The sequence below is a fragment of the Corylus avellana genome, chromosome 4, assembly GCF_965113065.1.
Source record: "Corylus avellana chromosome 4, dhCorAvel1.hap1.2, whole genome shotgun sequence".
Classification (NCBI taxonomy): Eukaryota; Viridiplantae; Streptophyta; class Magnoliopsida; order Fagales; family Betulaceae; genus Corylus; species Corylus avellana.
This window is the reverse complement of record NC_142493.1, coordinates 12,209,630-12,225,078: the sequence shown is the minus strand read 5'-3', so window position 1 is coordinate 12,225,078 and position 15,449 is coordinate 12,209,630. Positions and strand designations below refer to the sequence as shown.

The 15,449-nt window shown below is 34.1% G+C and overlaps 2 protein-coding genes and 2 pseudogenes across 2 annotated transcripts; 1 reads left to right on the top strand and 3 right to left on the bottom strand.

Annotated features, from left to right (window-relative positions):
* Positions 1-1,070: 1,070 nt before the first annotated feature.
* LOC132179018 (tropomyosin) lies at positions 1,071-7,502 on the top strand. Its single transcript, XM_059591631.2, has 3 exons — positions 1,071-1,300; positions 2,544-2,700; positions 7,055-7,502. Exons 1-3 carry the CDS (start codon positions 1,082-1,084, stop codon positions 7,186-7,188), a joined length of 510 nt encoding a protein of 169 aa, XP_059447614.2. The 5' UTR covers positions 1,071-1,081; the 3' UTR covers positions 7,189-7,502.
* A 1,144-nt stretch (positions 7,503-8,646) lies between these two features.
* LOC148586327 (uncharacterized) lies at positions 8,647-9,934 on the bottom strand. Its single transcript, XM_088515565.1, has 5 exons — positions 9,788-9,934; positions 9,525-9,682; positions 9,320-9,440; positions 9,015-9,170; positions 8,647-8,886 (listed from the first exon to the last, which is right to left on the bottom strand). Exons 1-5 carry the CDS (start codon positions 9,932-9,934, stop codon positions 8,647-8,649), a joined length of 822 nt encoding a protein of 273 aa, XP_088371691.1.
* Positions 9,934-11,128, bottom strand: LOC148586326 (uncharacterized; annotated as a pseudogene).
* Positions 11,129-11,240: 112 nt separating this feature from the next.
* Positions 11,241-11,850, bottom strand: LOC148586325 (uncharacterized; annotated as a pseudogene).
* Positions 11,851-15,449: the final 3,599 nt, after the last annotated feature.

Genomic DNA, 15,449 nt, shown 5'->3' with positions numbered 1-15,449 from the left:
GGCCCAATATGTGAAATATTTAATTTAAATGTGGGTGATTATGTGGAATATTTAATTTAAATAATTAAATAGAGGTGATTTGATGGAGTCAAGATTTGATCTCATGACCTTTGGTTTTTTTTTTTTTTTTTTGACATGTCCACATAAGGGAAAGAGGAGGAGATTCGAACTAGTGACGCTTCATGATTGAGGTACCCCTTGAGGACCATGACCTTTGGCTCTGATACAATGTTAAATTACGAATTATCCAAAAAACTTAAGCTAATACGAATAGATAAATTTAATCACTTAATCATTATTTTAACATAATCAAACATTGAATTTGTGTGCAATCCCACATGAGTCCACAAATTCGCTAGTCGATCCATTCAATTTGAAAAAATAAAAAAATAAAAAAAATCTAAAAAGTTCTCATGCGACCTACGTGAAAGGCTAAAAAATGGTTGAAAAAATTCCATTCTCATGCAACCCACGTGAGTCCACCTATAAAATAATTCTATTCTCACATTTTGTCATTAACAAACCTAAACCCTCCATTCTCTCTTCAGATCTGATCCTTCTCTTCCTCAAGCGAAGAGCAAACCCAAAATAAATTTTTTTTTTTTAAAAAAAATCTGAATCCTGTATCTTCAATTTTAAACAAGATCAAACTCAATAGGAATGAAACGTCCTAACTTTATCAGATTAGTCTTTTGTTGAATCCTATGAAGAGCAGGCCGGCGGATAGTCGGGAGGTATTATTTTATGACATGTTCTGTCGTTTTTTTTTTCTTTTTAATTCATTAATTATGATTTATTTTTCTCTCATGAAATTTGTATATATTTCATTCTACATCTTTACTATTGATAGTTACAGTAACTCCCCATTCTTCAAGAAAAAAAAAAAGGGATTTCAATTTTCATTTTATTATATATATATATATATATATGGCTAATAAAGTCTGAAATAAATGAATTTCATATAATATTATGGGTGGGCAATTGAGGCCTCATCCAGAAATAAATCAGAACCTGTGTAAGCCCAGCCTGTTTTCTGAAGATAGTGGTGAATAGCCCAATGAAAAGCATGAAGAGCCCAATAATGCGTGCACAGATGGCTTCTCAAGCGCAGGAGAGAGAGATGGCAGTGGAGGAGAAGGGCAAAGGAAGTGAGAGATGGAGCGGAGCCACAACCAATCTGACGGAGATGGCTTCGAATCTGGAGTCACTCCAGAAGCTACTCCTCAAGAAAGCAGTCTTTGTCGACGAAGAGACTTTTGCCAAAGCCTCCCTCAGCTCCGAACAGGCCCGTGCCATCAAGGTTGATCGCTCTTTGTTTGACTTGGTTTTTTGATTCAATTCGATCTTATTCTTGTTTGTTTGCGTTAATTTTAGTGATATTCTGATTTGGGTTTTCATTTTTTTGTATGCAATTGCTTGCTTTTTGTTTGATTTTAGCTATATGTGCACAAGAAAGGTGGTTTCGTATTAATCTTGATTGTAACTATTGACTTCATTGATTTTGCAACCTGCTTTCTTCTTTTGGTCATGGATATTAGTTGATGTGAGTAATTGATGTGGAACAATGGTGGTTTGAATCTAGTTGGTAAGGCTTGGATTGAATTTAGTAGTTCAAGACTGTTTGATGATAAACCGTACTAGCAAATAACGAGCATCTCCCTATAACAATTTGTAGGTACATTTTATGCCAAGATGGGTTTTATACATTGTCAAACCGCAGGCCCAATTCATGTATCAGATTATGAAGCTACCTATCATTAAATTTTAGTGAATCATAACTAAGGAAAATCATATGACCACTGAATGCCCCTTAAGCATGAGATGCTAAAGTGATTTAGAATATAAGTTTTTATTCCATTCCACCAATTTATATGTTTTCAAGCAACTTGGAATCAAGAACTAAAATTCATGCATAACATTTGTTCATCACATATGTCAAGATTTGTAATTGAGAAACACATGCATTTGGATTAATCAAGTCCATGCACCAAACTTTGAATTTTTTGCTACTTCCCTATTTCATACACTCAAATCAATCATTAATGCGTGATTAGGTATCTAAGATTATCCAATCACTTTGTTAGTCATATCAAAAACTTAAAATAAGCCCAGACCACGTGATCTTTCACCTAACTGTTGGGAACAGAAATTCAAAAAAAATGCATCAAATCATATTGCAATGCATGAATCTAATGCACTTAAAAGAAAATCAGGTTTAGCTGGATTTGGTTTAGTTTCAGTTTTTTGAGATGCTCTGGGTTTGGATTTGAGATAGTCTTGAGCTTACTTTGATGGAATAGGTCTGAGTTACTCTCTCAATAACCATTTTTCTCAAAATCAATCTTTTCCTCTCAAGATCATCTGTTTGACATCCAAATCTCGGAGGTGAAAAAAAAACCTTAAACATGTTCTGTCTACCATTGGAGGATAATAATTACTATGAGTTGGTAATGAGTACTTGTTTGTCCTCTGCAAATAGGGTTGATTACTAACTAATACAGTTTCAGGAAACTTATATATTGCAGTCTATATTATCTGTCTAGGTTCTTGAGCAAAGGGTAGAGACTTTGGAAAGAGAACTCGATGCTGCCATTACAGCTGCTGCTCGTGCTCGTTCTGAAAAACGACAGGCTGAAGCAGCTCAGAAAGCTGCTGAATTACATGCACAAGAGATCACAAGAGAGCTTGAGAACACCACAAGTATGTTGTGCCCTTTTTTTTGTTTGTCCTTTTTCCATATAATTGGTTTGCAGAAAAAAAAAAAAAAAAATCTGAAAAAGATCTGGCAACTTTAGACTGTTAATTACCAACACCCCTCTTCCCCCCCCCCCCCCCCCCCACACCAAAAAAAAAAAAAAACTGTTTTGTAGCGATTGTAGTCAGTGATTTTGATGTCCACATTCAGAGATATCTAGGCAAGTTATGTCGTGATAGGACCTCTTTGTGCTCCTTAACTGAAGCATATAGCTAAAGAACCATAAGAATGATTATTATATCAACTCTTGATTGTGTTAAGTCATATATGGATGACAAGGGGGTGGTCAGAGTGGGCTTCTCCTTTCGTGGATTGCAATCTTTGACCTCATTGATGCACATCTTTAATCTATAAAGCACGTGCAATCATTCCTGAAATCAAGTATGAGATACAGTGGGTTGACATTAGTTGAAACTAGCACTGTCCCATATTAACTTTCCTTTTGTGGATGTCTCAAAAAAGGTGTACACTTACTAAAAGGAGTGTACTATAATTTATATTTACAAAATTACCTTTAAAAGGTTCCTCTTTTTCTGTAATTGAAAAATTGTTAAGGGTAAGGCTGAAAATTTGTGTTTTTTTTTTGTGTAATAGATAAAGCAACAAATGATATTCACTTAAAAAGTTGTGTTTACAAATATGAACAGCTAATATGGGACTGAGGGAGTAGCTATTATATATTAGGAAATATTACTATATTGATATTTGTCGATTGCCTGTAAAAAATTAGGAAATTACTGTATTGGATCCAGTGGTTTAAGTCTGTTTCAAATTGCTCTTCGAGTTTCTATTTTCTTTATGCTCCTTGTGTTTTCCACTCTTATTAAATGGATTATTCCGTCAAATTCCATACAAACTTTTTCTTCTTTTATTATTATTATTTTTTTATAGAACCCTTACAGGACTACAAATATATCCATTGCCAAAAGAAAGCAATAAAAAAATAATAATAAAAAGATGATGGCCATCCCTGTTGCCTGTTGGAGTTTTTTTTTTGGGAGGGGGGCTGGGATGCAGCGACCTCCACCCCTCTCACAGCCACCCACTTAGTTGGGGGGGGGTTGGTTGAAAAGTATAAACCACTTGAAAATCATTTCTTTGGCATTCTTCACCGATACCCAAAAGCTGTAGTTTCAAGAATCGTCTGATTCTTTCTTTGCAGAATATATTGCCTTTAGGTAAACCACTTCTTGTTTAAGCCACATCTTTTGGCCTTGGCTTCTTCTTCCTTTCAGGGTCAGGGAATAAAAGTTTTGTTTTGGGCCCCTTTTTAGCATCAGTGAAAGATTCTTCATCTAAAATTCCCATATATATATATATATATATATATATATATATATATATATATATTTTATCTTTTCCTTTTTTGTGATTTTATGCTGAAATTGGTTCTGAAGTTCGAGGCCTTTCTCATCATCAAACATATGCATCTGTAATAGCATTATTGATTTTGAAGTGTATCATCATTTCATTTGTATATCATAAAGATGGCACTTGATCTGATAATGGTTGGAGAAGAGTTATTTATTTTCTTATAAAATCACTTACGTAGGGATTGCTTTTCGGTTTGTATCCTATTTGTGCGGCCCATATATGATAAGACTAGTAGGGTTCCATTTGTGGTAGTTCAATGGCTCTATTGTTGTTTAAATAGCAATTTGAGGTACACATTACTTGTCCAAAATGGAAAAAGAAAACAATTACCATGCATTAGGTTATGGAATCAATTTAAGGATTACTACACATACCCACACATATATATGTTCAGTGTCTAATGGTTAGAGATTACCACACGTCCATAAAATTGTTGTGGAGTTAATGAACTGAACGCCTTCCATTTCATTATCCTACTTCTAGTTATGGTAGTGTAGGACTATTAGTTAAGTTGAGCTATAATCTGAAGCCCAATCATCTGGCCCGAAAATGTTTTGAGGTGAGCTTTATTGGATTTTTGGTCTGGGCTGAGCTCCTTAAAAGTTTTTGGGCCTGAATTAGAGGTTAGGCTGGGTTGGGCTCAACTAAGCTCTGTATATTCAGCTCGATTAGAAGTAGAAGATTATGTCTTTGCTTGTTGTATGAATTAGAGTGATAGTTTGCCAAATGGTTATGTTATAACCACCTTATGGCCAACCCAATTGTGGTGGAGGTAATGAACTGATCCCCTCCTAGTTTTTTGTTTTTGTTTTTTGGAGTAACTGAACCCCTCTTGTTGAAATAGCTTACTACCTACAGTGCTAGTGGTAGGACTATTGAATGCGCTAGTCTGCTTTGGTCTAGAATTATTTAGCTGAAATTTGTTCGAGTTTGAGCTAGGATGAGTGCCATAAAAAAAGTTTTTGGGCCCAAAACCAAGTTCAGATCTAAGGTCAGGCTCAGCGTAATCTAATACTCTACGTATTTAATTTCACACATATTGCTTTATTTATGAGTAATACCATATACTATATCCCTATCCCATTTGGCTGATGTGATAATGCTCATCAACCCTTATTTATGAGTAATGACATACCATATCCTTATTCCACTAGGCTGATGTGATAGTGTCCATCAGCCCTTGGATTATTTTTTTAAGCAATGATTGATCCAAGGGCTAGCCCAATGGAATAGGGGAATAGAGGTGGGATGGGAGTATAGTATCTAGCATTTCTCATTATCTATGTATGTTTTACTACACTTAGTGATGCAACTGAGGCACTCAATGGGTTTAAAACCCACCCATCACTCTCTTCTTAAGAGGTGGAAATGCATTTGAGCTATAACCCATTGACAGTAAAAAATTGATAGTTTCCAAATGTCAAGTGTGTTGAAAACCAATCTATAAAAAAAATTAAAATCCAACTGCCTAGGTTAGAGAAGTGTACATGTTTTGATGGATACCAACAAATTTATTTATTTAGGCTGCCCTGAACATTTGAGCATGAGCATGAGCATGAGCCTGGGCATTTGAGATTAAGTTTGTAAATAGTGTTATTTGAACCAAAATGTAGTGAGTCTATTGTCATGGGACATTTAATTAAACTCTCATAGTAGTGGAACTCCAGAACCAAAACTTCTGTCCTCTTATAAGCAAAAGAAAGGGATAACTACATACTAACCTTGGAATTTGACCTTAATTTCAAATTAAATCCTGAATCTTTATTATATCGTTGTTTACTGTATAGTTTCAAGCTCATTTTTGTTTGGAGTTGTTTGTTAGAACACTCTCATTAGCTTCTCTTTGATTTTTCCTAAATTTATGGGACGGAACTACTTTTTGCTTTCCTATCTAAATACACTCCACAATAGCTATTCGTATCTTTTTCTCTACCATTAAAATATTATTTTTTACAAAATGCAAGTTTTCTACCTACTCTCACATTTTTTTACAAAATCCCAACATAGTCCCCAATGAAAGCCAGAGAGAAGAGAGAAGAGAGAGAATGGCTTTTTGGAAAATTTTAAGAATTTTTCCTAGATTTAGCGAAAGGAAGAGGCTTTAGGAAAGTTGCTAAGAGTACTCTTAATGCTTTTGCTTTTTTGCTGAAAAGAAAAAATTGTCCTAAAAAGTGTTACCACACGATCTCGTTTTCATTTTGTTGGTTTGTTGGCCTCACAATATCATGTGCAACTCATGTTCATTTTGTTGGTTTGTTGGCATCACAATATCATGTGCAACTCATGTGGATGTTCTTTTAGCAGCCAGAAGGGTCTTATGTGCAACCACTTTGACTCTTTAGTTAATAGAGACTACTCATTGAGGGTCAATAATGTAATGATCTCAAAACAATATGGTGAACATTGATGCAATTAAAATTTGGGATAACTTCACTGAAGACCATTGAACTTTCACTCGATTTAATAAACCCTCCCTAAACTTCAAAATCTCTCAATTTAGTCCCCTGAACTTTCAATTGCTCTTAATTTAAACTCCTCCGTCAAATTTAACCGTTAGAAATATCAAAAAAGATCAAAATATCCATGATTTTTATTTTTATTTTTAAATAAAAAAGCGTTTTGGAATTAAGGGTAAAGTTGAAATTTTATAAAAAAATTAGGGGTATAAACGTCATTTAATGTTTAAAATCTGACGGAGGGGTTTAAATTGATTGCAATTGAAAAATCAGATGATTAAATTGAGAGATTTTCAAGTTTTGGGAGGGGGGAAGAGGTTTGTTAAATCGGGTGAAAGTTCAAGGGTTTTCAATGAAGTTACCCCTTAAAATTTCAAATTTAATATGAAATTTTAATCCAACTTTGGGGCATCTCAGTGCAATTACCCCAAAATAAAATTCTTTCCAACATACTTTTTCTTGGTTGCAGAGGTATTTGAGCTGCATATGGAAGAGTTGCGTGCAAAGCAGGAAGAAATCGCAAAGCGGGATAAGGATATTAAACTCCTGGAAGCGATTATTCAAACACTTGGTGGGAAAGCGTCGCGTTCTACAAATGGGTAAAGGCGGGTCTTCAAAACATGATTGAGCTCCACAGTAATTACTTAGCAATTTAGATAGGTAATGTAAGAGGCCCTATATGGAACCTACTTGCCCAAATAAATTTGGACTGTCCAACCACTTATTTGGGCAGGTGGGTCCCATATGAAGTTTTTCACATCACCTACAATTTTCGTGGATCCTTATACGAGCAAGATAGTTTATATGACATATCTTTGTCAATTCAAGATATAAGAACAGTTTGAAGATGTGTATTCTTAGATATAAGAACAGTTTGAACATCTGCATTCTTTAATATACTATTTGCTTCGTTTTCAGAGGAATTATTTCTATGCTATCATTTGATAATGGGTTGAATTTACTGTTCTAAATGAAAGGATGACTCATTGAATTGGCTGTAATGTATATTTTATGTCCATATTGGTTTTCAAATCTTTTATATTTTATGAATGGAATTGCGGTAGGTTGAAGTCGAGTTCAGTTATAGCAAGTTCTCAAGAGCCACCGCTTTTCACGGGTCAGCAACTTATATTGCTCTCTTTTCATAACACGTGTAATTATTTATTTATTTTAATTTTTAATTTTTAATTTATTATTATTATTATTATTATTATTATTATGAATAAAATACATATGAATGAGGTTTTTGTGTGTTCTTTCCCTGTACAACATGTTGGTGTGTTAATTAAATAATTAAATTCATATTTTTCTATCAACTTAAGTTTTTAGTATAAATTGTGATTTAACATGGTATTAGAGTAAAATTTTTGAGTTCAAACCTTAATTCTATTGTAGTATAGTTTACCCAATTTTAGTTTAAAATTCTTCGTGTTGGGCCTCAATTATTAATTCTTAAGTAAGTTTGAGCTTCTATACGAGAGGAAATGTTAAGAGTATTAATTTAATAATTTATTTATTTATTCATTTCGGCTCCAGCTTTTAGAATAAAGACAAAGTTTTCCTCCAAGCTAGAATTTCTTCCAACCTAATCTATAATAATGATATGTGTTCTTTGAGCATGTGAAAATTACTTGTTTTTTTAAATAGTAGGGACAAACTTGAAAGAAATTTTATTAAAAAAAATGTGCATCTTATATGTTATTAAAAAACTAGCTTAGACCCCGCGTCATGCGCAGTGTTGGTCATTTATCCCAAAAGTTTAAACTGGTAGGAAACTTTGTTCTAGAGTGCTAAGAAAACTTAAGAACAATATGTACAGTAATATTAATATTAAGAACAATTACATCAACTTGTACCAAAATTTCATCTCTTGAAGCCGTAACAACTTCAATATCTTCATTTGCAACTATTATATTGTAGTAATTTTATTCGATCAAAATGTCACATACAATTTACATAGTTTGTAAGCACGATGCTTTTGAACCTTAAAAAGATAAATTGACAACGGTCTGAATTCTAATTAAAGCACAAAAAAAAAAAAAAAAAAAAAAAATCTTTGAACTATTTCTCAATCAATGTTTTGAAAATTTTTTTGATCAAAGTCTTGTGTTGAGTATGTCGCTTTCTTTTACAAAGCAATTTGATCGGAATGTCATCGTCATCATCATCTGTTTCTATATCTTCAATAGGTAAAGAAAAAGACATTGAAGAGCTTTGAGTGAAGATTTGTTGATCTTCGTTTTCAGAGTTGGACCCTTCAAGTGTTGTAATTAGAGGCATGTGTTGATTTAATGGAGTTTCCTATAATCATTAAATTTCATTAGAAGATGCATAAATTTTGTAGTAAAATAATGTGTAGATTAATTTTATTTTATTTTATTTATTTATTTATTTATTTTTTTTTAAAAATCCATAGAATGAAATGGTACCTTTTGGATATTTGAAACAAATGGTTCAAAGATTCTTGAAACAATATAATCCTCCAATCCTCTTTTCATATTATAATCATTAAGCCGCAATTGAAATATATGTTCTTTGGAAACAATTGTTTCAATTTCTCTTGGTAACATATTGTCCTTTAAATCCTATATAAATATAAAACAGAATAATGTTATAACAGGTTAGAGTATGTTGTATTGGTTTTTGTTTATGCAATGGTAATGTGAATTTTTTTAGTGTTGTATTGTTTTTTGTTTATGCAATGGTAATGTGAATTTTTTTAGTTTTTTGTTACCTCATCTTGCATGTTTGCAAGTTCCTTCGCTGTCTTGCCTATAAGTTGTTCAGCCTCTTTGTCAAGCACAATAAATGTTGTTGAATCAGTTGTATCGGGTACTTCTATTTGTATCTTATACCTGCTTCATTTCCAAATTGATTAGTAGTAGGAACTATATATTTATATACATATATATGAAATAGTATTATTTATTTATTTTTACCTTGGTACAGAATATTTAGGTTCCGCTTTACAACGTTCACACCAAAAAGATCTTCCTCTAGTCTTAACCTTCATCTTGCATGTAATACACCCAATATAGTACCATCCAAACTTGGTGTCTATTCTATTGACTTTGCATAAACATATAGTTAATACTTCCTGCAATATTAAGTTTTTTTAAAATGTAAAATAAATGATACAGTATGAGTGATATTATAGGTTAAGATTTGGATCTTTGAATTACACTTGATCAGGGTCTCATACCTTTGTCTCTGGTTTCCAATCCATTTGTTTTATTTCAACAACAGTCTTTTTATTATGCAAGGCTAGTTCTTTGTCTAGTATCATTGGTGGCTGTTCTTTCTTCAATTCCTTAACTTCTGTTACCGTGACATTGTTCAACCTATTCATTAAAAAAATATATATATTGGTTTAGTTTCCATTTTCTTTGTAAAAATAAAAAATAAAACAATTTGTGAATATTTGAACTTGTCAAGAACTCTTGAAACTTCAAGTATGTTAAGGTTGATGTACACCCTTGTTGTGCTTGTTGATGATAAGTTGTATTCATCTACAAAATTTTCAACTAGAAATCCATTAACATATGCAAAATGAAATACACATTATATGATTTTTAAATATAGTGAGTAAAATACTTACCTCCGAAAGTTTTCACAGTAGTTGAAGCTACTATTAAAATGAATGGCCTTGTATAATTATTATAGAAATCCTCATCTATTTGTAGTGCTATAGATCCCCACAAAGTTGTTTGCAAAGATATGTTTTTAACATGGTAGACAACTATAAGTTAGTATCTCAATTTTTACTTTATGTTATCTTTATTTGATATGAAGTTATGGGTTTTAGGGTTCAATTGCTCATTGTATTTTACATGAAAATAAAAATTTTGTCTTGCTCTTCTAGTAACAATTTAATTTTTCGAATTTTTGTCGGACGACCTTTTGAATTAATCTCCTCAATAACTCCAATTGATTGTAACCAGCCGATTACATCTGCAAATCAATTAAATTGATTCAAATAAAGTTAGTATTGAATTTTCATTTTGTATCATTTTGAATAATTTTGTAAATATATGAAAATAAAGAATTGATATACCAGTCAAATAAGTAACGTCATTGCAACGACTCATTATGGTTTCATAATTAGCCAACTCAAATTCATGTTGAGGTATGGAATGATCTACTCCATGGATCTTAGAGACTGATGTTGTTAACATAAAAAGAATTTTAACATGGTTATGCACTGGACGGTACTTTGCTTTATATTCCTCGACTATAAAATTTTTGACCGCATAAATACATCCTTCATTGAAGAGAGGTCGAAAACGTTGAGCGAAATTCTTTCTAATCCATGCATGTATTAGTGTTCCCTGAAAAAGAAAAAAAAAAAATTGTTTCACGAATTTATTATTTCATACTTGAAAAGGATTTAATTGAATAAAAATGAATACCAACTTATCTTATCAAGGCTGATAAGCTCATTGCCATTTGCTACGTTAACTGCATCCTACATCTTTATTATTCTAACTTTCACAGTCCATGAGTCTTTCTCAGTTGATATTTGATTCAAAGGTGTGTAAGTCATGTTGATATGATTCTATACCTGCTCAAAATTTATATTAGTTAGGTTTACTTATATTTCTAGGAAAAAATCTAGGCATTTCAAATCAAGTTACAATGCAAGACTCAAATCTATGCTAAATGTTACCTCTAGGTAAATTGTTGAAAATTTCCTTGTATTCTATTTTTTGTATGAAAATGGTCACCATAATGTTCATCTGCAATGAATACTCTAAGGCCATTTCTACTTGTAACCCTGGATATAGCAACATATAATTGACAATGGCTAAAGACAGGTTTAGGTAGAAAAAGGCCTACACGTTGCAATGACTGACCTTAACTTTTATTAATAGTCATATCAAAGCAAATAGATACTGGAAATTGTCTTATTTTCAGTACAAAAGGCAATTTAGAATTGAAATGAGATAAAACTATTCATGGAATGAATACTTTATGCTCAACATGAGTTCCCGATATGATTTTAGCTTCTAACACCCACTTTGATAATTGAGTAACCAAAAGTCTAGTACCATTGCAAAGTCCAGCACTCTCATTTAAATTACAAAGTAACATTATAGGGATTCCAACTTTGAGTCTAAGTTTATGGTTTGGAATACCCGAAAACTTCAATGAATTTAAGAATTCTACTGGATACATAAGCTCTTGGTCTTGAATTTTGCTTGCAGCTTTACATATTGAATCTGCACTAAGATATGTTTCTTCACCTTCGTTAATAAGATCAATCATGTGGCCATTTATGTCTTGCACGACATCAATTGTTGGAGCTAAAATCGCTCTATCTTCTAAATACTTTGCATCAGTGTATTTAGTTTGCAACTCGGGATAGATAGCATCCACAATATCATTAATAGGATGAGTACCATGTGGAATTAGTAAATCAAATGGTATCTTAATCAACGCTTCACCTTCACTATCATCTAATTCGCCCTCATCTATTTTCAAAATTTATTCTGCAAATTCTTTCGCAGCATTATCATGGGAATTTTGTTCAAGTCTCATATTCTTTGTCAAAGTCAAAATTGTACAATACTTCCATAATGAAGACCTATTAACTGATGTCTCAACTATTTCATCTTTTTGGCCTTTAGATACAACCAGTAATATTTGTTGGAAATCACCACCAAGAACAATTGTCTTTCCTCCGAGGGGCTTTTCTCCACTTTGTGGATCACTAAAACGTAAAATATCTTTTAGTGAACGATCAACAACTTCAAAACAATTTCGATGGGTCATAGGAGCTTCGTCCCAAATTATTAGATCCGTTCTTGCCATTAGTTTTGCAAGTTGTAAACCTTGCTTAAACCCGCAAGTTGAGCTATATGTTACATTAATCGGTATCTGAAGCCTTGAATGAGCAGTTCTTCCTCCAAGTAACAACAATGCTGCAATCCCAGATGATGCAACTGCAATGACTATTTTCCCTTCTAAGTGTAATCGACATATCAAGGTTCTCTATAGATAAGTCCTTCCAGTGCCGCCATGTCCATAAACAAAGAAAACATCACTTTTTTTTTTTTTTTTTTTTTTTTTTTTTTTTTTTTTCTGTTACTGATCCAATTACCGCATCATATATCTTTCTTTGTTCATAATTTAGACCCTTAAGAAGTTTGATATGCTCCTCTGCCAAAACAACTCTATCATTATCCAATTCTTCTTGCAATAATCTATTGTTACTTTGACTAAAACGTAATGTGTTTGGATATAGCATTGTCTCAAATTCTCTTAAAGACTTTGTATTTTTGTTCAATAAACGTTCGATATCACAAAGTGCATAGTCTTGTAATTGTGAGTCACTAAGATGTACGTCATTATATCGTAAAATTCTTCTTTCTCACTGTAGAATATCTTCAGATAACAATTTCCAATTCGAAATCCATAGTTTGTAAGGGTCAGCAACTTCACAAAAAATCAACATTGTTGCAAAAAAGTTCACGAAGTTGCTTCCTTGAAGCCTAATACGATGCATGATTTAAAGCTTCATGCCATTCTTTATCAACATCAAGCAAACCAAGAGCGTAACATGCTGATTTGAAAGTTGGGTACAACACACTATTTATAGTTCTTATTTTCTCAAAAGGCCGAGGTCCTTTAACAATGTTAAGTAACATTCGCCAATAAAATTGTTCACCACTTCCAGGATGAGAGTAAAATATCCGTCCTACACATATTCTTTGCTTCCTCAATTTCCATTCGTCTTTGTTATGCCAAACCCATTTGGAAGGGAAATCAGAATAAGTCAATTCTCTCCCTTCTTCATACAAAGCATTTGTTTCCATCCATTCAGTAAAGTTAGTCTTTCTAATATTCAGCTGATTCAAAACATTATCTAACTAATCTAAATCATCAAACATGACTAGTTGTTCATTTTCAAGATGAAAATTTAGTCTCTCAACTGCAGGTTCTCGATAATTTGAAAGATTCTCCAACATGCCTCTATAGCTGACACATATCTGCAATCTAAATATGCTTTTATTTCATCAATATCTGTCAATTGTTGTATTCCAGTAGATCCGTCAACATGTAGATTTTCTTCAAGAATTAAAGTTGCACGATCAGGTCCTTTATTTATATATTTGAATAAGTACTTGATAGACCTTGAACGATTGCACCAATCAACATTTATGTGTGACTAATATTTCACCAATAAGTTAATATTGTGAGGAACTATAAATCGATTGTCAATTTTGACACAATTTTTTTCTTTTTTTTTTGAAAGGGAATCCATATCAGTCTTATTCATAGAAATTATCATAAACATAAAGCTTTTACAAGCAACCATAGTCAAAGCTACGAGGTTACAAGCGTCACAGATGACGTATTACATTCCAGACTCAAAACCAATCCACTAACCCATGACTAATAAACATACTAAAAAAAAGATTTGTGTCAAATAGACTCAAACTAATGCATAGGTAGTGCTTATTCCTTGGAACTGAGGGTAGACAAACCCCCAACCGAAACTCTTTCTCCTTGACCCGAAAGCCAGGATAACATTCACATCCACAACCCAAAGGTCTGGACCATAGCAAATAACCCAGAGGGCATTATTCATGCAGATCGAGAGGGGAAAGAGCCTTATTATAAGCAAAAACAGGAAATAAAAGCGTACAGGAAAATAAAGGGACTAAAACAGAAATACAAACAGAATAGAAAAAATCGGACAAACAACAAATGGAAACCAACAGAACAAGGAAAAAATTGGAGAATCACACTAAGCGGGAAATGGCAGCCGGAAGGAAGTTGATCGCGTGCTGGTTGGAAACCGACACAGAAGGTGGCGTTGGAGCTCATCGCTGGGGGACACGAGAAAAGACCCGACAGCGGACGGTGGGCAGCAGAGCAGGCGCGGAGGAGATCGGCGTCACACACAAAAAAAATTGGGCGGAGTTTGAGTGAATCCCCCAAGAGCATCAACCACAAAGTGTGACAAACAAGCAAGACAACAAAAACAACACACCAAAATACACAGCAAAAGGCAAACATAAAGAAAAGGAAATAAAACAACCAGAAACGAAATAAAAAAACAGCCGGAGAGAACCAAAATCAAACCACATCCGGAGAGACGGATCCAGTGCAAAAGGTGTGATGGACATTGGCGGATCCAGGTAGCAAGGTGGTGGAGCATGCGTTGAGGTGGACCAGGTGATAGGCGGTCGATCGGGCAAGACATGAACCGGAGCTAAACCCGACCTAGCAATAGACACGGTAGATGGAGAAGGGCGGAAGATCGGCCTCCAAAAAAACCCTAAAATCATAAAAGGGGTGGAGAAGGAGGGAGAGGAAGAAAACGCTCGAAGCACAAGGGACTTCAAGTAAATAGGCTACCTCTAGTAGGGTTGGGCAAAAACCTGCCCGACCCACAAACCTGCCCCGCCCCGCCTCGAGCGGGTTTTATGTATATTTTTGCGGGTTCGGGTAGGATCTCTCCAACCTGTGCGGGGCGGGGCGGGTTGCGGGTATAGAGATTTATTTCATGCGGGTACCCGCCCCGCCCCGATCCTACCCACCCAAGTATAAAACTAAAAAAACCCTAACCTAATTTCCTAACTCAATCTCTCTTTCAGTTTCAGCCGCCGTCTCTCCCTCCCTTCCTCTCTTAGTCTCTCGTCTCTTGCTCTCTCTCCATCTCTCTTGCTCTCTTGCTCGCTCTCTCTAGTATGTTGTCTCTCCGTCTCTCGTCTGCACCGCCGCTCCACCTCAAATCACTGGCTGTTGCGTCGCTCCCACCTCCACTCCATAGACCACGATCCACGATCCAGGTTTTTCTCTCTCTCTTGACCTCTTTCATGAATGGGAACCAAGAGATATCTTTTATCATTAAGATC

What these genes read in the sequence shown, in the direction of transcription:
- LOC132179018 (XM_059591631.2), top strand. Translation starts at nt 1,082, where the DNA reads ATGCGTGCACAGATGGCTTCTCAAGCGCAGGAGAGAGAGATGGCAGTG. An exon ending in AACAGGCCCGTGCCATCAAG is followed by an intron (nt 1,301 to 2,543) that starts GTTGATCGCTCT and finishes TTATCTGTCTAG; the next exon opens with GTTCTTGAGCAAAGGGTAGA. An exon ending in AGAGCTTGAGAACACCACAA is followed by an intron (nt 2,701 to 7,054) that starts GTATGTTGTGCC and finishes TCTTGGTTGCAG; the next exon opens with AGGTATTTGAGCTGCATATG.
- LOC148586327 (XM_088515565.1), bottom strand. Translation starts at nt 9,934, where the DNA reads ATGAATAGGTTGAACAATGTCACGGTAACAGAAGTTAAGGAATTGAAG. An exon ending in ATTGGAAACCAGAGACAAAG is followed by an intron (nt 9,683 to 9,787) that starts GTATGAGACCCT and finishes TTAATATTGCAG; the next exon opens with GAAGTATTAACTATATGTTT. An exon ending in TTGCAAACATGCAAGATGAG is followed by an intron (nt 9,171 to 9,319) that starts GTAACAAAAAAC and finishes ATATTTATATAG; the next exon opens with GATTTAAAGGACAATATGTT.